The 24,332-nt window shown below is 37.1% G+C and overlaps 2 protein-coding genes across 3 annotated transcripts in view; both read left to right on the top strand.

Moving 5' to 3' along the window:
- Nucleotides 1-1,830, top strand: part of Ptpn22 (protein tyrosine phosphatase non-receptor type 22) — a 49,044-nt gene extending 47,214 nt beyond the window's left edge. Inside the window, exon 19 of the mRNA XM_035451307.1 lies at nucleotides 1,565-1,830. Within this exon, the coding sequence (XP_035307198.1) occupies nucleotides 1,565-1,629 (65 nt within the window). The 3' untranslated portion in view covers nucleotides 1,630-1,830. The remainder of the gene's footprint in view (nucleotides 1-1,564) is intronic.
- A 2,497-nt stretch (nucleotides 1,831-4,327) lies between these two features.
- Rsbn1 (round spermatid basic protein 1) overlaps nucleotides 4,328-24,332 on the top strand; it is a 44,265-nt gene continuing 24,260 nt past the window's right edge. For both annotated transcript variants that reach the window (XM_027393850.2, XM_027393849.2), the window contains exons 1-2: nucleotides 4,328-5,059; nucleotides 17,061-17,734. In XM_027393850.2, coding sequence (XP_027249651.1) covers nucleotides 4,357-5,059; nucleotides 17,061-17,734 — 1,377 coding nt within the window. In that variant the 5' untranslated portion in view covers nucleotides 4,328-4,356. The remainder of the gene's footprint in view (nucleotides 5,060-17,060; nucleotides 17,735-24,332) is intronic.

Here is a 24,332-nt window from a genome sequence, read left to right as displayed (position 1 = left end):
AAATTGCTCTGATTATGCATACCTGTAATCCCAGCACATGGAAGGCCAATACAGAAGGATCATGACTTGGGGGCCAGGCTGGACTTGCATAAGGAAATTCTATCTCAGTTTTGTTTCCTATGTTGAAAAAACAAAAAAACCAGCATGTGGTTCAGGTTTACTTTTCTTGAATTGACCCATATGCAGAAAATAGTATTGTAAAGCTATTCCAAAGTATTAAGAATTGGCTAGTGGATCACATCAAATATAGGGCATCTGAAATTTTAGTTGTTCTAAGTAGTCACATATTATATCCTTGCCTCTCTTCCCGGTGTACTGGGCTATAGCTATGGTGCCTGTGTTTTAATGTGTAACTATTTAATCTCAATATTATTCCTTATTATTATTATCAGTCAAGTAAAATGTATATGAAATAGGCTCTGTACACCTCTCCCAACTAAAATCACTAGTTGATAAATAAAGGTTTCTTTCAGTTCTGGCATAGAGAGAGGTGTGTGTGTGTGTGTGTGTGTGTGTGTGTGTGTTTGTGTGTGTGTGTGTGCTCTCACACCTTGCTATGTATGCCAGGCTGACCTTGAAACTACGAACCTCCTATCTTAACCTCCTGTGTGCTTGGATTATAGGCAGTTGCCACTATAGCTGGCCTACTCTAGTTTTGTTTTTAGACTTAAATTTAGTCATATACGTAAACAGTTACTAGGAAAGGTGATGAAATTAAAGTATTAGGGATATCTTTGAGTTTTTCATTTTCTGTTCTCTAAGTTTCAAACCATTAATTTTTCAAGTCAAGGCACTAAAGTTGCTAAGTGTGAGATGCTTTGAAAATCTACCACAATCAAAGAAAAAGACATATATTTCCAGTGACAAAGAATAAATTTCACCAGCCTGAAATTCTTTCTGAAAGCACCCAGTAATAGCCTTTATTTTATGTGAAAATTTTTTCTTTTTCTTTTGTTGTGGAGGAAAGGGAGTTGCATTTCAGAGAAAAGTAATTAAAACTTATTTAGTAACTATTTCAGCATTATTTTATATTTTCTAAGTTTTGGAAACAATATTTCAGTGGCTACATAAAGAACAAGATTTGGTAATTCACATAAATAATAGTGCTTAATTATATATATATATATACATATACATACATATGTATATAAATTCACATAGTGCTTAATTTTATAAAAGTGAAATTTGTTTTGCTGTCAGTGGTGAATGACTAAAACAGATAAATGGTGTTATATACTCAGTTATTGAAGGCTACTATACTCATGGTTCTTCATACAATTATTACCATTAGTTAATCTGTAAGTGGTCTAAATTTAAATATTAGTAGTATTTAGTTTGGAGGTATGGCCCAGTGGCAGAATATTTGCCTTAGCTTATATAAGGACATTAGTTTGATCTCTAATACAGCAAAAATGGTATTCTATTTAATTTAAACTTTAATTATGATAATGCATTTATAGTCTATTACTAAATTGTTCAAAGAGGGTACTTAACTTTTTCAATGTTGTATTTTAAAATCCAAGTATTATTTCTTGTTTTCATTCAGTTTTATTTTTGTCTTCAGGTTTTGGGAATCGTTTTTCAAAACCCAAAGGACCAAGGAACCCACCATCAACTTGGAATATTTAATACACCGATGAAGTTATAAGAATATTGGCTGCATATGTGCCTGCAAAGAAAACTACTAGAATACTGCTATAATAATATCAATAATGTATATTGTGTCAATAGCTTTCAAAAGGAAAGCTATATGTGAAAAATGTTGAACAACCTTGTATTTCATATTCTTTACATTTAGTTGGAAACTACCAATAAAGTTTGTCTCTTGAATTTATGTTTCAAAATTTTTCATTTTGGAAGTTATTCTATTTTACTTTTTATGTGCATTCATGTTTTGCCTGCATGCAAGTCTGTGTGAAGCTGTCAGATACCCTGAAACTGGAGTTATAGGAAATTATGAACTGCCATGTGGGTGCTGAACCTTGAACCTGAGTCGTCTGGCAGAGCATCCAGTGGTCCTTACCAGTCCCTCTTTTTTACTTTCTCTGTAAAGTTTCGTTTTGAGATGGTATCTTTCTATTTGGTCTTGAATCTTTGCAGTGATCCTCCTGCCATACGTTTCTGGAGGGCTGGTATTAAAGGCACACAATCAAGCCCAGCATAAACATTCATTTTAATAGGCTTGTAAGAATTTGATCTTAACTAAATTTCTCTTAAAATATTTTAATGTGTATTTTATATGCCACCTATGTGTAGTGCACACTGAGGCCAGAAGAGGGAGGTGGATCCCTTTGAATTGGAATTCTAGGTTGTGAGTTGCTGTGTGGGTTCTGGGAACTGAACCAGGGTCCTTGCAAAGCATTAGTGTTCTTAATCATCTGAGCAAACTCTCCACCCCTTCAACTAAAATCCAACATTGCCTTAATATTAAACTCTTTTTTTTTTTTTAATAGACAGGGTCTTGCTATGCAGCTCCTGGCTGGCTTCACACTAATGATCCTCCTATATTTCAACTTGCAGAATGCTGACATTATAGGTGTGCTCCATCACGACCAAATAAAGGTTTTATTTAAAAAACAAAGAAAAACAAAACAAAACAAAAAACCCATGCCTTGTGTTTGCAGTACAGAATTACTGTTTATGGCAATGACTGCTCCCAGAGTGTTATTTTTGTCTAAACGGAGTATACCTCCCCTGTCTTCCCAAATGTTGTAGAAAAGGAGGAAAAGAAATATTAAAGAGAATGATACAGAAATAATGGCAGTGACCATTTTTACATTGCTATAACACTGGTCAACTATATTCCACACAAATTTTAACCTGTTATTCATGTACAGTTCTAGGAAAATAATCAACAGCAGTTACTTTTTGGTAGCACTTTAAAATTATTTTTTCTTTTTTGATAGTGTTTTCTTCATAGAAAAGGCCCTATATAAATGTGTGTATAATCTTTTAAAGATACCAGTAGTTTGAAAATGTTATTTCTGTGTGACTATGGATTCTTACTTTTTTTTTTTTGGTTTTTTGAGACAGGGTTTCTCTGTGGCTTTGGAGGCTGTCTTGGAACTAGCTCTTGTAGACCAGGCTGGTCTCGAACTCACAGAGATGCACCAGCCTCTGCCTCCCAAGTGCTGGGATTAAAGGCGTGTGCCACCAACGCCCGGCTTGATATTTTTACTTAAGAAAATACAAACTAGCAACAGTGTTATTTGTGCTTTAATTCTTCTCTTTAGGAAACCCAATGCTAGGGCAAATTGAAAGGTATTGTTACTTATTGTAGTACAATGTATACCCAGAAGGAGTTTAAGAACTCTAAACTATAACTTTTATTGCATAAGTTCACTCAACCTAAATTACTTCTCTGAGAACTAGTGGTGTTAAGCCATAGTGCTTTTTTTTTTTCTTTCGAGACAGGGTTTCTCTGTGTAGCTTTGGAACCTATCCTGGCACTCGCTTTGGAGACCAGGCTGGCCTCAAACTCACAGAGATCCACCTGCCTCTGCCTTCCGAGTGTTGGGATTAAAGGTGTGCGCCACCAAGGCCCGGCACCATAGTGCTTTTTATATGCCTAGTATATCATTGTAGCCAATTACTAAATGAATTTCTGAGTAAACACTATCTCCTGACGAACAGGGACGATTTTTTAAGTGTCAGGTTGACAGTGCTTTTTACATTTGCAAATTTATATTTATGGCTTGAAAAAAATTAAAGATTTAAAACAATTCTTATCGAGAATTTTCGTACACAAAAGTTATATGTTCAACATAAATGCTGGACTCTACCTTTCCAAGCATAGAGGGAAATGTGACTCTGGCAGGTGGGGCTGAGCCGGGGCACTCCTAGCACCTGCAATCACAGCAATGCCACTGAAAATGCTTTTCTTTTTTCTGAATAGCAAGTCCAGCTATACTTTACAGCAAAACCGTCATTTTACATATTCCGAAATTCCCCCCACCCCCACCCCCCGTTAAGGGTAAAAGCTGGAGATTCTTTTACCTCACAAAGGCTATGAGAGAAATACGAAATTGAAAAGTCTCTATGGAGACCACCTACTCCGGGTAAGATGAAGGAACACGGGAAGAGGAGCGCCTGAACGTCCCGCCAGACTCTGAAATCTATTAACATTGTTTGGGCCGTTAGGGCGGTTGGCGGCAACTCGCCGACCGGCGGCAGTTGCGTCGCACCCCGATGCGTGCTTGGGCGCACGCTCCCACTCTCCTTCTCCACTCAGAGAGCGGGGTACGCGGCGGGCGGTGGAACTACAACACCCACAAGGCCTTGCGCGTCCAGGGCGCTTTACAATAGAAGCTCGGTTGGCAAGGTCTGCGGAGAGGTGCCGGAACTGCCGTTTCCGGCATGTTCAGCTCTATGAGAAGGACGGATCAGCGGAGGGCGGGGGAGAGACTCCAATGCCCAGCGGGCCCTGCGCGGGCGGCGCTTGCGCGAACCGCGGACGGGGGGGCGGTCGGGCCATTTAAATGTGTGTTTGTGGGTGAAATGGCTGCGCAGGTCGGAGCGGTTCGCGTAGTACGGGCGGTGGCGGCGCAGGAGGAGCTGGACAAAGAAGGGAAGGAGAAACCCCATGTTGGGGTCTCGCCGCGGGGAGTGAAGCGGCAACGCCGGGCGAGCAGCGGGGGTTCTCAGGAGAAGCGGGGGCGGCCGAGCCAGGACGCCCCTCTCGCTCCTCCTCATCGGCGGCGTCGCAGCCGCCAACATCCCGGGCCGCTGCCTCCGACGAATGCCGCCCCAACCGTCCCGGGCCCTGTTGAGCCTCTGCTCCTGCCACCTCCGCCGCCACCGTCGCTGGCGCCCGCCGGGCCCGCTGTCGCTGCCCCGCTCCCGGCCTCCGGCACCTCGGCCCTCTTCACCTTCTCGCCCCTGACGGTGAGCGCGGCTGGGCCCAAGCATAAGGGCCACAAGGAGCGGCACAAGCACCATCACCACCGCGGCTCCGATGGTGACCCCAGCGCTTGCGTTCCGGGCGATCTCAAGCACAAGGACAAGCAGGAAAACGGCGAGAGGAGCGCAGGGGTGCCTCTGATTAAGGCCCCCAAGAGAGGTGAGAGCAGGCGAACCGCCGGGGCTCAGGCTCTAGGTCTCAGTGCCCATATCCCGCCCCTTTAGGACTGAAAGACGCCGCTCTACTCCCCTGAGCCCACTGAAGTGGACTCCGGATTGCAGACGGTTGCCACAGTTTGACCTACTTGAGGCTTCTCTCTGAGGCCAAGCTGTCAGTTTCCATCCCTGTTTGCAGTCCCCCGGAGCCTTTGCAACGTTTATTTTCAAATTCGGCAGGGTTTCCGCGCCGCGCGGTGCTTGGCATCGGATTAGTAGGTGGGGTACTAAAAAACCAGCCTTGCTGAAGTAAAGGCTTGCCACTGGAAGTCCCTTCTTGTTTTCTTTCTTGGAAATCTTTAGTTTTTCTTATCCCGGGCATCAAAATGTTCTTAGGTTTGATTCTGGGCTCTGAGTTTGTATTCTCAAAGAGGTTACACAACTCACTGGTTGCCTTAGCTTCGGCGACGTTAAAAATTCATTTATGGTGTTTCTCTTTCAGCTAGACAGGTAGAAATAGCTAAAAAAATTTTGATATTAGCCTTTTTAGTTCTTAGTATGGTATAGAAGGTTTTTTTTTTTTAATCGTCCTTTGAATCCTAGGAAGTAGACCAACCATTTCTCTGGAGAGAAGGAAGCGTGCAGTAGGATGTAGATGCAGGTTCTAGTTATTTTTCATTCTGCCAGAGCACTGTTTGAGAATCTCTGCACTTCCAGCAGTCCTTAAAGGTATTTCACATAGAAAACATAGGACCAAGTGTGGTTTTGAGAGAAATTAGGTTGGCCAAAATTGGTGTCTTCTATTTCCAGATACTTGTAGCATCTATTTATATTCTTTGTGGAAGAAATGAAGTGTACTTTGGGTTATGCCACCATATTTATACTTTGTATATGATGTTTATAACTTGTAATTTTCGTAATCTTAGTAACATGCTAACACACTAATAAGTATTCGAATACTGGGCCACTTCAGTTATTACATGTTAGTGAACTAGTCTTTAAACCTAAAGTTTTGAGTGTTTTGCATTTTCCCCATATATTTGGTCTTAGTGCTAACCAGCTTTTGTGTGTGTGTGTGTGTGTGTGTGTGTGTGTGTGTGTGTGGTTTAGGTGTGTTGTTATTTAATAAATGTTATTTGCAGAGAAGTGCATCTTTTTTTCTTCGGTGGTATCCAGATATCTTCAGAAGTAGAACTGTGGCAAGCTGACTGGTGTGCCAGTTTCCACTATGCAACTATTTTGCGTATTGGAGTAGCTTTTTTTTTTTTTTTTTACCCTTATTCCCAACTCTCCCTGGTGTGTGTCCATACACACAGCTTTTGAATAATCATTTCTTTTAAATTTGTGTTGCAGGAGAGAATACCAGGGTCCAAAATAGTGAAGAGACCTCATCTACATGATTTCATTACCAACGATGAAATTTAAATTAAAAAAAAAAAAATCTTTGGCGTAGAACCCAGGCTCCTAAATGCTAGTTCAAGCTTCATCTCCGGTCTCCGCAGCTTTGCTTTCTCTTGCTTCCCTTTCTTCACTCCTTTGCTTGCCTTTTCCTTGTGCCTTGACATTCTCATTCTGGTGGCAGTCAGTAAGCTGACTAGAAATTATCAGAGATCTTTCAGTCTCCCTTTATGGGGGACGGTGGTGCTGACATTTGTAGTAATTCACGGTGTGCTGCTCTGAAGACTACAGGCCCCATGTTCTTTTTAAATCAAACGAAACAAGTCTAATCTTGATGAATAGAATTTTCTCAGATGATGTAAATGTTTTATATCTGTGTTGTCCAATATGGTAGCCATATGTGGCACTTAAACAGATTTGTAGTGTGGCTGTGTGACTGAGAAACTGAAATTTTATTTTATTCTAATTTATAACATGTTACCTACAGCTCATGGCTACTATGTTGGACTGAACAGCTTTTTGCCAATTAATGAAGAAGAGAAATGGGTTAAAATCAGGCCATTTGAACACTATTCCCTTCTGGTTTAGAGATAATTGAATCACACACTCAAACTATGTATATTCTAGGGGAAATAGTACCCTCTGGTCAGGTATATTTGAGGAACCCTGTATTGTAGGGGTCTAGATATCTGAAAAGCACTGGCATTTTAAGGGTTCTGAAGATTGTGCAGAAAACAAACTGGCTCAACATTGTTTATTTCAAGCCTTTTGCATAGATATACCAACACTAGTAAAAAATAAGTATGTTTATTTTTCTTACCCTCAGGTTCAGGAGGCATGGCTCTGGAAGTAAATTTTGGTTCTAATATTTACTGTGTGATCAGCATCAAATTAATCTCTCTTTAACCCCAGTTTTCCTGTTTGTAAAATGGGGTTGGATATTTCATTGATATGGTTTTAACAGGGGTTAGGTGGAGGCAGTGTATGGAAAGCACTTAAAATAGTGCTTGGCTCGTGGAAGGCAGTTAAAACTGGCTTTTGTTTTTACTATGCTTGATCCTGTTAACAGCTCTATTAAAGAAAGTAGATTGTTATTTACAGAGAAATCTGATCCTTTTGCTTATGCAAAAGGTTTTTTAGGAATTTTCAATTTACTTTGAAATCATTATAGATTCAAAAGAAATTGCAAAAAATACCACAGAGAAGTCCTTTTTCTTTTCTAGTTTACTTCAGTGGTTGTATCTTATATAACTGTTGTATAATACCAACACCAGGAAATTGACATTGGTACAATGTGTGAGTGTGGCTCTGTGTTATTTTATCATAAGATTAGTATAACTACCACTGTAAACGAGGCACAAAACTCTAGAAAGATGTCTCATGTACTTTTCTTCTATAGCATTAGGCAATGTCTACCTACCCTCTCTACTGTTTCTAACCAATAACAACCATTAGTCTGTTCTCTACCTTTATACTTTTGTCATTTGAGAATATGATATACTTGGTCCTTTTGAAGCTAGTTTATTAAACTCAGCATGGTGTCTCTGAGATCACCCATGTGGTATATGTGTCAGTGGCTCTCAGTGTTTCAATACTGGGTAGTACCTCAACAATGACATACAGTGATTCTTGGATTTAAGAACATTTTGGTGTCTAGTTTGGGACTATTAGAAATAAAGTTTTTCACTCATAGATTTTCCCTTTCAGACCTTTAATTAGGTCATATGTATATGTTTATATATGTTCAGGCATTGTTTATTTATTTATTTATTTATTATTTATTTATTTTATCATGTTGCCATACAGTTTTCTTGAGTGTACTCTTTACATTCCCATTAGTGACTTATAGTTCTTTTTTTTACATCCTTGTCAATATCTGATGTTGCAACCATTTTATTTTAAGTTTCAGTAGTTGTGAGGTGATTATCTTATTATGGTCTCATGGCTAGTGATATTAACCAATTTTTTTTTTTTTTGGCCATTTATAGTGCCTCATCAGTAAAATTTATTTCTTGGCATTATTTATTTATTTGTGCCAATTTTCTAGTCCAATTTTGTTAAAAAATACTTTAAGAATTCCTTATTGAGAATTATTTGTATATTACAAGTATAATTTCTTTATATACTGTTTGGTTTGCAAATTATTCTATTGCTTGCCTTTCCCTTGTTTTAACAAGATTTTTCAAACTGCAAAATCAGCAACTTTTTATTGACTTTTCATTAATGAATTATTTTTGGGTGTCACTCTCCCTGTAGAAGGTTTATAATTTTATTTTTTTGCGTTTAAATCTGTTGTCCATTTGAGTTAATTTCATACAGGTGTGAGAACATACGGTTTTTTTCTTTGAAAGGGAGGTGTTCTCTAGATAAAACAGTCACTATAACACCTTTAGTTGAAAGTTTATTGTTTTTCCATTGAATTTCTCTTGCACCTTTATAAAATCACTTCTGCAGCTGATTTCCTGGGTTACTTTCTATTGCTGTGATAAACACCATGACCAAAAGCAATATAGGAAGGAAAGAGTTTATTTCAGAGGTCATAGTCCATCATGAAACGAAGTCAGGAGCAGGAAGGAACTCAAGGCAGGAACTGAAAGCAAAGAGCACAATGGAATGCTGCTAGTATTCTTCCCAGGGCTTGCTCCATGTCACCCGGGATCACCTGCCCAGGTTTAGTACTTTCCTGGCCACCCCACATCAATCATTAATCAAAAAGATGTCCCATAGACTTTCAGTTTGATGGAGGCATTTTCTCAATTGAGGTTCCTTCTTCCCAGATGGCTGTAGTGTATGCTGAGTTGACGAAGCTAACCACAACTGGTGGGGAGGAAGGAAGACTGGAAGTTTCAGGCCAGCATAGGTTATAGAGCAAGTTCACAGCCAGTTATATTGGTAGAGAGTTTGCCTAGCTTGCAAAGCCCTGGGTTCAGTCCCCAGCCCTACCCAAAACTGGGTATAGTAGCACTGGTTGTAATCCTAGCATCTAAAAGGTAGGAGGGTCAGAGGTTTAGGGTCATCCTTTGCCACATGTGTACTTGAAGCTAGCTTTGGACCCTGAGACCTTGTCTCAACAAAACAAAAATCAATTCTTCTGCCACTTATTTTACAAGTTGATAAGATTGGTTTCAGATTATGGGAAAAACCTTATAACATGAAAACCATGTGGGATGTAAATTCTGTGTCCATAGATAAACTTTTATTGGAATACAACTGTTCACTTATATATACTGTCTACACCAGTTTTTGCATTATAGTAGCAGAGTAGGAGTCGTTGAAGCAGAAGACCATATGCTGCACAAAGCCTGCTTTGTTCTTTTCAGAGAAAGTTGGTAACCTCTGATTTGAGACACGGAACATGACTAAGTACTCAGTCCAAATTCAGGTATAGGCCAATTTCAGATGTTTCCACTTCAGCCATCTGGCATTGCTCATAAATAGTTAAAAGAAAAATTTGGTATGTAAATACTTGCTCCAAAATAGGAAATAAAATGATTTTCAGAGGTGAAGTAGCATGCTTGAAATTTTCTAATAGTGGAACTGACTATTGGGCTCTTAAAAAACAAACACCTCAGGATCCAGTTTGTTCTTTCTGTTATGTACATTGGGATTGATGTTTATAAAGAAATATTAAAATATTTGCTGTCTTCTAAGCAGTATGCTTCCAGTCTACCTAAATAGCTAGCTAGCTGTATCCTTTGATCTTAATTTTTTTCTCCTTTGTTATTGTTCATAAAAGCATAGAACAAAGATATTTCATCAAAAGTAATAGTTTCTTTTAATTGTTCTTGGTTAGTAACTATGATCTTAATTTGTTAAGGACAGAATAGGAAGATGATTCCATAGCTCTCGACTCCAGCCAATAGCATTAAACTCCAGGATTGTTTTTATGTGAGTCTTCATAGTCAGCTTTTCTGGCTTTCACTTTTGGCTCCCTTCTTAACTACTGTCATGTAGAAGTATTTTGTGATACCCAAAAGAAACTGGATGGGATGGCACATTTCTGTGATCTCAGCATTTGGGAGGCTGAGGATTGCTAGTTGTAACAGGACCCTGTCTCAGAAAATAGAAAGATACTGATAGAAACACTTGATTTGTTTTTGTGGTAGGAATGGAGAATTACTGGTATTATATTGAGTATTTATAAATATGTATAGTCACATTTAACAGAAACTTTAGAAACTGTTTACCAGAGAGGAAAATACTCTTGTCAGTAAGGCATGAAAACTTTTGTATAACATAATAATGCCATCTTTGTGATCATGAATTGTAATGGCATTATCTGTAGTGAATACAGTAGTACTTTTCTTTATTGGGACCTCATATAGGCTAGCATCTGAAGTCCATTAATTGTAACTGGATAATCTTAGTTAATAATCTGCCAGAGTGTTTAGGGAGAAGTTGATAGAAGAGATGGAAAGGAAGAATGTGTACTGTATTGTAGTGGAAGAACTGAATTTTGGAGTTAGATGTGTCTGGACTTTGACCATCAGCTGCTAGCTTTGTGGCCTGATAGAAGTTACATCTTGTTTTAGATCCTGCTTTCATCTTTGAAAAACAATTTCTGTGTCTATTGGACTGAATTGTTGCATTAAAATGAGCTAATAAGGTCCTAATAGACATTTAGTGAGTCATGTTTTCCCCCTTCAGACTTTCGCCTCTTTTCTGTTTCATTTGTGGTATACGATACCATACTCTGGACCACTAATTTCTAGATTTAATCTGATATTCCAGAGTTGTTGACAAGTAATTCAAGGAATGTTATCCAACCTTTAATGATTATGATAAGAAAATATATCATATTGTGTGTGTCAGATCTGAGTTAGAGGCCAGCCTGGTCTACAGAGTGAGTGCCAGGATAGGCTCCAAAGCTACACAGAGAAACCCTGTCTTGAAAAACAAAAAACAAAAACAACAAAAGAAGTGGTATAACAGGGTTTCTACTTAGCTAGCTGTTATGTAGTATACAAGAGTGTGTATGTACAATGTTAACAGTGACTCCCACCCCAGACTGCTGTCTGGGAGGCTAGGATGTCAACCAAGAGGCCTTGGCACTCTATGGGGCCCTGGTAGTGTGATCAGTATTTTCCCCTGGTATAAGAAGGGACTTTGAGAGCCCATCCCACGGGAAGGGATGCTCTCTCAGCCTGGACACATGGGGGAGAGCCTAGGTGGACTTTGGGGAGCCCCTACCCTCCCTGGGGAGCAGAGGAGGGGAAATGGTGGAGGGTTGGGGGAAGGGGAGGGAGAGGGAGAAGGGATTGACATGTGAAGCAAGCTTGTTCCTAATTTGAACTAATTAAAAAAAGAAAGAAAATATAAGTAAGACAAAAAAAAAAAAGAAGAAGAAGAAAAGAAACAGTGACTCCCCAAACCTTGGCTTCAAAAGGAGCTACTTTTTGTTTTTTCATTTAAATCAGGTTTTTGTATAAAATTGTAACTACCCTCAAGAGAATCACAAAGAATTTATTCTCCCAGTACTTGTGGCATTTGGGAGACTGAGGTAAGACAGCCTTGAGTTTAAGACCAGCTACTTTGCAAGGCCCTATCTCCAAAACAAAAAGAAAAAATTTTAGGACACAACTTTAGTTCTTTTTTCTTTATGATTATGATATGAACAATTATTGCTTTTTATTATAATTTATGAAAAGTATGAACAATTATTGTTTGCTTTTCTTATCTACCATGATAGTTAGGAATTGAAGGTATCATATTTCCTAAGACATAGTTTTCAAGTGTGTGTGTGCCCATGCGTGTTTATGTGCTTGCACACATGTGCATGTGTGCATGCTTGTACTAGGGATTGAACCCAGAACTTTGAATTCTACACAAGTATTCTACCAGTGAGCTATATCCTGTCCTTTATTCTTTTCTTTTTTTTTTTTTTTTTTTGCAAAACTAGACTAGTGAGATGTTAAGTACACTAGGTTATTTGATGATAGATGATGTTAGCTAATTTGAGGATTTTATAATTTCATGTATTCTAAGTGTAGTTGTAATAACCTTTTGAAAGAGAGCCAGCAGCTTGTTCAGATCAATGTTCCTGTCTTTCTCTGTAGTATGACATGCTTTCTGTTTATTGAGTTTCAGTTTGATATGTAAAAGCTTTCTGTAAAATAGGTGAAGTGTAGCTTGGTTTTTTGCTGTTAAAAACTGATGTGAGGGCTAGAACACCTGCCTAGCTGTTCGAGGAAGGGAAGTTTTTTTTTTTTTTTTTTTTTTCTGTCACTACAAAAACAAAACAGTGCAGGAAGACAGGGAGAGAAGCCAACAATGAGGGGCCAGCAAGATCCCTCACTGTGGAAAGGATATGGCAGCAGAAGCCTGGCAGCAGAAACCTGGCAACGCATTGCATCCCTAAAACATCCTTAAAGGTGAAAGGAGACAACTTCCATAAAGTTGTTTTCTGACCTCACAGAGGCACCCATGCACATTCACACAATAATAATAAATAATAATAAAAAAAGCAATGAAACTGAGGACAGTAAATTTTAGCTCTTACATTATGGAGAAATAACTTAGAAAGTGACTTCCTGAATGCAATTTTTGTGGGAAAACTAAACCACTGAACTAGAAATGGAAAGATCATGAAGCAAGCCTTTAGGCATTGACTTTTCTCCTGTTTCTTTCTCTCTCTTTTGTAGACTTTAAAAGTCTTTCTCTCTCTCTCTCTCTCTCTCTCTCTCTCTCTCTCTCTCTTTCTATCTTTCTTTTTTAACTCAAAGCAAGGCCACTGGCATTTTTCTCATACAGCAACAATGGCTGACTTCATATAATAACCAACAGTGGATGGATGCTCAGACCATTCTCAGCTCGTTGTCACCACTGCATTTTAAGAATAAATTTTGTTTTTCATGTAAATTCATTATCAAGTCTGAGACGAATGGTCTCAAATTTATCTACTAAGAAAGGCAGGCTTTCTGTATCTCAGCCTGAGAAAGAGTCTACATTTGAAAACCAGGGTTAACTAAGAAACGGATTGAAATTTGTGAGATTACAATTAAAGGTTCATTTCATTTTCTTTTTACTTTTGAGGCTGTGTTACACTGAATTTTTTTTTTTTTTGATAAGAGTTTTTGGTTAAAACTAACAGACTTGGCTATGTAGAAATACCACTGATAAGTAAATAGTAATATAGAAAATGTCTAATAGTCAAGATACTTCCTTCAGTGGCAGATCTAGGTTATAATTCATTTTTTTTTTTTTTGCATATCTCTTCTGAAACTTAACCTGATCTTTACAGAGATATTCCTATTCTCCAGCCCCCGATGAAATTACTAAAGGATTTAGTAGGGGTAGTTAGGTGAATATTTTAAAAAAATTATTTAATTTTTATTTTATGTGCATTGGTGTGAAGGTGTCAAGATTCCCTGGAACTGGGGTTACAGGTGTGAGCTGCCATGTGGGTTCTGGGAATAGAACCTTGGACCTCTGGAAGAGAAGCCAGTGCTCTTAACTGCTGAGCCATCTCTCCAGCCCCTAGATGAGTATTTTTAAGTTGGTCTTTATATTGGATAACATATTGTTCCTTAGGAATATTACTTAAATTACTGATTTGCTATTAGGAAAAGTATTTAGATTAGTTTTATTTGGTACAAAATATAAATGTCTCGAGTGGTTTAATTGTGATCTAGTTATATATGGAGTAAAAGATTGGTTATGTTTTCAGTTACCAGTATAAGAAATCTGACTTTATGTATGTTATATAGTTACATGGTGTTTGTAAATGAAGAGACTTCTTTTTATTGTCTTCCCCCCTCCCACCCCTTCCTTTTTTTTTTTTTTTGTTTTGTTTTTTGTTTTTCTCATTCTGACTACTCCAGGTGGCTTAGAGGTCAGTCTCCCTCTGCTTGTGCCTTTTTGTCATTTTAAAAACAAGTTTCATACATTGTACATTGTTTATATACTTTAAAGACTTTGACTTGCATTTTAAAGAATTTTCTTTAGATTTTATAACTGCGGTAGTATGTGGTCATTTGGAATTTTTAAAAATGGCTTTACATATAGTGTTTATACTAGTTAGTATTTATGTATTATGTCAAATAGGTTCTTTATAACTAGGTATCTATGCTAACTTAATATTATTTATATTGGAAATACTATTGCTTAGTACATAATTTCTATATAGTAAATGCTAGACTATATTTGAAGATTAGTTAGGACTATAGTTATTTAATCCCAAGGGGTTTTTTTTGGCCAGTATTTTCTAACTACTAAATAAAAGATCTCTTTTTATATTGGGCTCTTCAATTTAGGCTATTTAAACTTGAGTCAGTCTTTAAATTATTATAACATTAATATGTTTCTTATAGAAAATTAGAAAATACAGATTGGCAGAAAATATAGACATTTATAATCATCTTATTACTGATAACTATCAGTAATACCTTAGCATACATCCCTCCAGAGATATTTTTGTATTCTATGTATACAGCACATACATAGATGAAGCAGATTTTCCCTGACTTTAGATCTTTTGCTTCTCTTTAGAAATTCACCCATAGATCTTCAAATGTCCAGCTCTTACTATTTAGAACTCATTCTAAATTTCACCCCCCAAAAAGATCTTCTCCAACTAGATTATAAGGTACAAGAGAGTAGAGAAGATTGTGTTTTTGCTGAAGCCCTAATGTCCAGAGTGTACCTAGCACATAGTGTGTATGTTCTTAATAAATTCAGATGAATGAATGTTTAATTAAAAAATGAAATCAGAGTGAATGTAGGTTAAGTGTTGCAGAATCAAAGGTAATATATACTCTTGGTCTCAGATTACTTACAGTCTAGAAGAGAGATGGAGATTAAATACGTGAAATCTGGAATGGGAAGTGTTGTGGCAAGTGCAGCACAAGTTACCTTTGCTTTTACTCGATTAGGTGAAGTTATTAGTACAGGCTTTCTACAAGAGTGACAATATGAGCATTTGGTAACACTTCTATGTCAGTTCCTTCACTCTATAATTTATAATGGCTAAGTAATATATTTGCAGTATGTAGCTATCAGCATTTAGTCACTATATTGGCTCTTGTTGTTTTAAAAGATACTGTCATGGCTATCTTCGTAGATAATCCAGTCATTTCTTAGATGACTTTGATTTGGAAGTGTGTTTTCTGGATCTAGAGTTTATATTTTCTTTTCTTTTCTTTTCTTTTCTTTTCTTTTCTTTTCTTTTCTTTTCTTTTTTTTTTTTAAGATTTATTTATTATGTGTACAGTGTTCAGCCTGCATGTATGCCTGCAGGTCAGAAGAGGGCACCAAATCTCACTACAGATGGTTGTGAGCCACCATGTGGTTGCTGGGAATTGAACTCAGGACCTTTGGAAGAGCAGGAAGTGCTCTTAACTGCTGAGCCATTTCTCCAGCCCTAGGAGTTTATATTTTCAAAGCTTGTGGTACCTATCACCAAATTGTCTTTTGTGAAAATTTTATCAGTTTTTTTTTTTATAAGGATTAAGCATTTTGGGGTTTAAAGACTTTTTAGTTATCATTTATCTATAATCTTACCCAAGACTATATACTCTCTCTACTTCACTTTGTTCTTCCATAAACAGTGTGGAGAATAACTTCATCATATAGGATGTAAAAGTGAAATGCTGTGTGAAGAGTGCTCTGTCCCAAACCTGGTGCAGAGTAATAAATTGGGTTTTGCCTGTGTGTTTTTTTGCTGTTTGTGTTGCCTTTTTCTCTCTCTTACTTTTTCCCATGAGAAGGAGGAAAAGGCTTCTGTTTCAGCTTCTTTTTTGAGAGTCTTACTGAAGAGCCCAGACTATCGTCAATTCTTAATCTTTTGTCAGCCTCCCAGATGCTTGAATTACAGGCTTCAAAGGATATTGTAAAGTCTGTCTTTCCTGAAGAAAAGTGATGATCACTTTTAAGAGGCAACAGGAAAAAGGAGTGACAAAAATGTAGCAAGACACAACAGGAGTAAAAGATTGGGAGTAACACGAATACTTGTGGTGGAGAATAGTAGGTAGGACGAGCAAGGTGAACAGTGAAATAAGCTTCGATAAGAATGTGAGTGGCAACCTATGTCATCAGTTTATATTTCCCATAGTTGAGTTGCCTGCACCCCTCCCCCACCATCTTTTAAAAAGCCAATTTGATAGGCAAAAGTAGTTTTTATGGCTTAATTTATATTTGTTTGGCTCAACTATGTATAGACTGACAGCAAAACATGAAACAACCAACTTCAATTTATACTTTGAGTCACTGAACAAATAAATCTTTCATATGGTTTATCATACACTACTTCAATGGTTTATCTTTATTACAAAGTCATATTAAATAGATTCTCTGTGTGTGGTGTGTGTGTGTTGCTGGAGATTGAATCCGTGATTGAATCCATGGCCTTGCACGTACTAAGTTAGTGTGACATACCACTTAACTGTAGTTCAGCAGTACCTCACTATCAGTTTTTTTTTTTAGTATAATCTTTGACCCAGAATATTATTATATTTTAAAATATTTGTCTCATTTTTGTTTCTAATGATAAAAGATGTAATAACAAATTCTCAGAAATCGAGAAGTTATTTAATTTTAGATCAAATACCTTAAGACACATGTATATTGACACTGGTCCTAGCAACTAACTTATTTTTAATTATTGTGGCCAGAAACAGCAGATGAAAATGGTAAAACCCAGAGAGCTGATGATTTTGTCTTGAAGAAAATAAAGAAGAAAAAGAAAAAGAAACACCGAGAAGACATGCGAGGAAGACGCCTTAAAATGTACAATAAGGAAGTACAAACCGTCTGTGCTGGCCTGACCCGCATCAGCAAAGACATTCTCACCCAAGGACAGCTAAATAGCACTTCAGGAGTTAATAAGGAGTCCTTCAGGTATCTGAAGGATGAACAGCTGTGCAGATTAAATTTGGGCATGCAAGAATATCGGGTGCCCCAGGGAGTACAGACACCTTTTACAACGCACCAAGAACATTCTATTCGCAGAAATTTCTTAAAAACAGGTACTAAATTTAGCAACTTTATCCATGAAGAACACCAGTCCAATGGTGGTGCTCTTGTCCTTCATGCTTACATGGACGAACTCTCATTTTTGTCTCCAATGGAGATGGAGAGATTTTCTGAGGAGTTTCTTGCTTTGACATTCAGTGAAAATGAGAAAAATGCTGCCTACTATGCTTTAGCAATAGTGCATGGAGCGGCTGCTTATCTCCCAGACTTCTTGGATTACTTTGCTTTTAATTTTCCCAACACTCCAGTGAAAATGGAAATTTTGGGCAAGAAAGATATTGAAACAACCACCATTTCAAATTTTCACACTCAGGTAAGGTAAAATTATTGTTCAATTGGATACAGTATTAACTTCACTGTGTTGCACAGCACACACCTGCACACATTATAAAAATTCCTGGTAATAAAAGTACTTCAGAATGTCTGTTCTTCAAATTGTAATTCTTAATTGCTGAGATCTATGGTGTGGGACTTGCTACTTGCTTGAAGAAATGCTATATACATCATTTCGGGTTTATGGAAATTGGCCTGAAAATGAATCCAGACTTCACTTCAGGTAATACTAGTGAAGAGTATATGATTTAGATGTAATTGCCTCAGGTTAACATTAGTTAAGACTCTGATTCCAGAACAGAACACTTAAGGGTGTTGTCTTATTTATTTACCAGGTTTTGCTGAAATTTTTTCAGTAACTTGTTGGCAGTCTGTCCCAGAAATACACCCCATGTGTGTGCCTTGGGAATGTTACCGGAAAGACCGCCATTGCCTCTGCTCCTTCTGTTTGTGCATTGTTATAGGTAAAGCATTTTCTAAAGCCTTGCTTGGGCAGTTAGGCTTAAGTCAGCAGGGAACCGTTCCTTTCTAATCAGTTTTTAGCTAAGTGTTCCTTTCAATGGAGTGATTGTAGAGATTGAAAAGAACAATAATAAATCTGAAGGTTTTTAAGAAATTTTTGTTATGCTTGCTTTTCTCAGACTGTGAATGTGAATGGGCAGTACTAGATTTATACTGTAGATATTGTGATTAAAGTTTCACTTTTAAAAGATTTATCTAGTCTACTTTTTCAGGTTTAATAGTGATTTACTGCCATTCTTTTTCTTTAAATTTTTTTGAGGTAAAGTTACATAATCCGACTCTCAGCTGCTTACATTATAGTGGATTCAAGCCACTTAGACTTGCCTGAACCCTCCTCTATCTTGAATTTTTTAGTGAGTCTTACCATCCTTGCCTCCAACGAGGGGAGTATCCAATTTAGGTTTATGGACTTCAGAATTTCTCTAATTGAAGTTCTCTCTGCAGTAGAGAGAGCAGGAGCAGCTAATCTGGAGAGGTCGCAAGATGAGTCTGCCCAAGATGTTGGAACTGGATGTGCAGTAAAGGGCTTCGTCTTGGATTTTGGCCTTGTTACCACAATCAGGTACCAAAGTACAGACTTTTGTAGTAGATTTTCCTTACTTTTTCTTTTTTAAAGGAGTTTTGCCCTTTGAAAGTTAAAGAATCCTACTTTTATAAATACTGCAGAAGAGACAAGAAACAGCTCTAACCTAGTCTGTAGTTAACAAAGAAAGGTACTGCTGAGAGCGGATTTTATATGTTCCATCACTTTTTTAGATTAGAGAAATAAATTTTCTATTCTGACAGACCAGCAAGCATATCTGAAAAACAAGTCAGACATTTGGGGGAAATATGGTTTTATAAAGGTGACTTTTTAACTTTCATATTAGTCTATAGATGAGTTTGTATGTCAACAGACATTACTCAGACTAAATAAGACATCTCAAAAATGGTATTCCCTGCTGATTTTTGTCCTCCAATTAATTTTTTCAGTGGAGCTGATATTTAAGTGACTGTACCAACAACTTACCTTGAGATTCACTTTGTGGTTTATAAAATAAGTACTCTTAAAGAATATGGTAGATTATTATGGGATTAGATATTACTACTTTAGCCATATAGGAAAATTGAAGACTGTGGGTCTTGTGTTCTTGGTCTTCAAAACTTAAGTTTTGTATAGCCCATGAAACTTGAAATTTGCATTTGTAAAATCTTTGATGTGGAGATGGAAGCTAATACATTAGTTCACATTTGCTATGGCATGTAGAAATGCGTTCACATTGATATCTGAGTATTTGAAACAACCAGGAGGTAGGTAAGCAATCTCTTTGCTGTCCATTGAAGAAACTGTTCATTTGTTATACAGAGTCATATGTTTAGTAAGTAGATGAGTCGGGATGGAAACCGAAGCTGTCTGACTCTTTACTTTGACCACTGGTGCTTTTATTTGTGTAACATGGTTATGAAGTTAAAATTGTATTTCAGCTTAAAGTAGGAGAAGCTTTGTTTTTAATATTTTAAAACAAATAGATTATAGGAATTAATTGAACACTTGTGATAGTTTGGAAATCTGTAGTCTTTGGAACTTCTGTTAAACGATTAAGTCCAATAAAAATTGGTTTTTTTGTTCATTTTTGTTTTTGTTTTGTGTGTGTGTATGTTCCTAGTTTAAACATGTAGCAATAAAATAATTGTCCATAACTGTATTTCAAGATAGGTTTCAGCTTTTATTGAGACCCTACTGGGTATTGGACAATCCATTCTTTTTTTTTTTTTTTTGATTTACTTTTATTTTATGTGCATTGGTGTTTTTCCCACATGTATGTCTGTGTGAGGGTGTCGGGTCCCCTGGAGGTAGAATTACAGGCAGTTATAAGCTGCCATGTGGATGCTGGGGATTGAACCCAGGTCCTCTGGAAGAACAGTCAGCGCTCTTAATTACTGAGCCACCTCTTCAGCCCCTGGACACTCCATTCTTAAAAGGACTGACTGATAAGTTTAGACTAGTAGAGAGATGAGTAAACTAATGCCAGTTTTGGAGAAAAGAATGAGATTTGAGAAATTATTAAATAGAAGTTAACTAGGTTTAGTGAAAGAGGGCTAGTTTTAAGATGTGGCTTAGAGAAATAGGAAGATGATGGTGATAAGGAAAGTTTTAACACAGGGTTGAAAAGCTGGTGTCTGGTGAGGGTTGGGGAATGTGTAACTATTTCTCTCCTGCCATTCAACTCGGACACTGAGATTTCTTATTATGAAAGCTCAGCCTATAGCTTAGGCTTGTTCCTAACTAGCTCTTATTGTTTAAATTAATCCATTTATATTAAACTACGTTTTATCACGTGGTGTTATCTCTCTTCTGTCTTGCACCTCCTGTTTCCTCTCTGTGTCTCTGGGTATCTCCCTTTTCTTCTTCCCAGAGTCCCTGGAAGTCCCGCCTAACCTCTTCCTGCTTAGCTCTTGACCATTTAGCTCTTTATTAAAGCAATCAGAAGGCTCCTTGGCAGACACATCTTCACAGTGTAAACAAATATTCTGCAACAGGGGTGCTATGGTATTTAAGAAATCTTTTGATGCATTCCTTACCTCCACCGAATCTTTAGGGCTGAAGATTGAAACCAGGACTTTGTGTGTGCTAGGCAGGTGCTCTTCTATGGAGCTTGTAGACCCCAGCTGTTGGAGATATTTTGAATTGGAGGTGTACATTTGGGCTTATATTTAGAAAGATTTCTTAGTAGTTGCATATGTGGATCCAAGGTAGGGAAGTGCAGGTCGTGGATTAATTAACATGTAGGCAGACCAAAGATAGTGGTAGAATAGGAAAGAGGTGAAGGTAAAGGTATAATATACCTTCATGTAAGTGTGAGAATTTGGGAAGAGACCAAAAAAGGAAGGCAGAATGGGGTATGTTTCCTAGATTTTGACAGTAATGGAGTAATTAAAAAATTATAACATAGCCTGTAGGTGAGATTGCTCAGTGGTTAAAAACACTTGTTGTGCAGTCATGAGGCCTGGAGTTTGGATTCTAATATCCATTTAACTAGCTGGGGGTCTTGCAAACATTTGTAACTCCAGCTCACTGATCTGATGCCCATTTACAGCCTTTGCACAGATGGAGGCATACACACCACACGTGTATATATACTGACAGACACATAAATATATCTTTAAAAAATTATACAGCCTATGATGGAGCAAGTAAGATAAAGATGGAAAAGTGTTAGGAATTTAATTGGAAACATTTCAAGATCAGTACTTTGCAAAATACTGGGGTGGTGGTGATGGACTTTTAAGTATTGTAAATTACAGCTTTTCTTTAGAACCTTGCTATCAAAATGTGCTTGAGTATTTTTGGCATCACCACAGTGCTTGTTAGAAATGTATGCACTTGCTTTTACTGAGATTTTCCAAATCAAAATCTGCATTTTTGAAGATTCCTTAGCTGATTCTATGCACATGAGGGCTCACTAAACACTGCTTTAAAAGTTTTGTCCTCTAGCAGGAGGAGGTTGTTAACGTAAACAGCACATTCCAGGAAGGATTTACCTAATAAATGTTAAGGATGGTAGATTAAACAGAGGTGGACAATAAGTGGCTACAATATGGGCTAAAGATATCCTAAGGTAGTTTGGGAACTGCCTCATTCGAGATTGCCACAAATCACAGAATTCTTGACAGACAGCCTTTTAGAATCTTTACCTTAACACAAACATCTCTTTTTTCTCCCCTGAGAACTTCAGCTCATGAAATAAACTGTAGGCTTGTTTTGTGTAAGAAAAATTAGAGCTTCTATTACTTTGATATTTTAAAATTATTGTATTGGGTCAAGCTAGGATCCATGTATAGATTGTTTTTGAACATTTAATAATCCTCAAATATTTTAACACTCCAGGAGGTAGTAGTAAGTTCATTATGTCAATTGTAAATCCAAGCTGATCCTTGTTTGACTACTTAGCTTCTAGGGACTGCTAAAGGTTAGTTTTGTAAATTTAAATATCTAAAAGAATATTCATGTGTTAAGATGATAAGATGTTTTTATCATTCTGTAGGAGTATTCATTTCTAATTTTTAGTTGGTAATTGGCTAAATACTAGTTTTGACCAAAAATGCTTGACTGTCTGGAATCTTTAGGTCAGTTAATGGAGAAATAACATAGAAAATAACATAGGAAAAAGACATAAAAATGACTTTTTTTCCTTAAAAATTTTATCTATATACACTTTGGCAATAAATGTGATTTATGATCTTTTAACTAGGTGTAAATTATAGTATTGGATATTTGAAAACTCTGTTTAGTGATTTTAGGCTGAGTTGTTATAGCTCCACAATAAAGTCTTCAGTCCTTGGCTTCCTACTTTATAGGAGTCCTGTTGGCATCAGAATTGATAAAAGTTCGAATTGTTTAGTCCTTTTAAAGACTTGAGGGCTTTAGGAAAGAGGAAGTCATCTTCAAGTCCTTGTTTCCTATTTAGATATTTTGCCTTTCATTTTCCCAAGATTAAATAATGGTAGATTCTTAACAAGAAATTGTTTTTTCCTCTCCATGTGAATGGAACAGAAGTCTAGGGCTTAGGGCTTAGCATATAATTCAACTAAGAATCTTATTGTATCTTACTGTGTATTGGTGTTTTGCCTGCATGTGTGTCTGTGCATTGTGCATATGCCTGGTATCTGCAGAGACCAGAGAAGATGTCAGCTACCTTGAAACTGGAGTTAAAGATGGTCAGAGCTGCCATGTAGGTGCTGGGAACAGAACCCAGATCCTCTGGAAGAGCATCCAGGGCTCTTAATCTCTGAGTTATTCCAATATACCCTGCATTTCTAACACTCTCGAGTACTGCTGATGACTCTAAAAGGCCACAGGTGTTAAAATCTATATATGACTTGCACATGAAAACAGTAACAAACTAACAATATAGAGTGATATTAAAATTAGAATTGTTTTAAACATCACTGAGATGGCTCATTTTATAACAACTAAATGATTGACGGGTGTACATGAAGAAGGATGATGGATGTATATTTTGCAGGGCAAATGTTCATATTTTAGGTTTTGGTATTTTATTTTTTCCTCAAAGAATTTCTGTACTTATGATTAAAAAATCTCACGTAAGGGCATGCTTAAAAACATGTAGTTAGACATGTTTTCCACTGTGTCACTGGGCCTAAGTAAGAACATAACCTTTTTAACTTTATTTTGGTAGTGGTACTTGCAAATGCTACTTTAATAGTGGTAATATTCTAAAAAGTAGTAGTATGTTGTAGGATTGGACTATCCAACTTTAATGTCTTGTTTTAGAGAATAACAAATTATTTCCCTAACATATGTTAGGGTAAGGCTTGTTTGCTCCCTAACCTTTGGTTAATATATTGATATTGTTTAGTGTTGATAATTATGATGAATAGTGGAGTTAGTAAAATGGTATGTAATTGGTAAATAGGTAAACCCTTGAGGAGGTCAAAGCATTAGTGCACTGTAAAAAAGGGAAAAGTAAATATTTGAAGTTGCTGCCTTTAGAAACTAAAACAGCATGCATAGTAGGTTTGATTATTTTCTCTAGTTCTCAGTGAGGCTTGTAATAAACACTTTGACCCACTTAGTGCTTTTCTGTGGTATGTTTTAAATAATGTTTTTCTACTCGTAGGTCACAAGGTTAGGAAGATTGCTGGCTTGCTTTTTCCTTTCTGTTTTTTAAACAATCAGCTTAAATAGGCTTCTTCCTGAAGTACAAGTTCTGTGGAACAGTTCACCCCCTTATAAAGGTTTTCAGTATGGTATGTTTCAAGCTTGGTGTTCTTTTGAGTCTTAATGATGGTTTTAGAAGTGAGTATTAGATACATAGTGGGATTTATTTAACTTTCAGAAATGATACAGGATATCTGCAATGTTGGGTTTCTAACCGAAGGAATCATATGTATGTTGATGTAGAACAGTGTGCACATTGAGAGATAGCTGGTTAATATTTAGTGGCTATTACAGACATACCAGGTTCTTTGAGTTCATGCTAAGCATGGCTAATTCCACACCCTTCTTGCCTAATTTAATCAAGGTGGGGTTTTCCCTGTTGCCGTTATCATCT

This window comes from Cricetulus griseus (genome assembly GCF_003668045.3).
Source record: "Cricetulus griseus strain 17A/GY chromosome 1 unlocalized genomic scaffold, alternate assembly CriGri-PICRH-1.0 chr1_0, whole genome shotgun sequence".
Classification (NCBI taxonomy): Eukaryota; Metazoa; Chordata; class Mammalia; order Rodentia; family Cricetidae; genus Cricetulus; species Cricetulus griseus.
The sequence above is the reverse complement of the archived record's forward strand: the minus strand, read 5'-3'. Positions and strand labels throughout refer to the sequence as shown.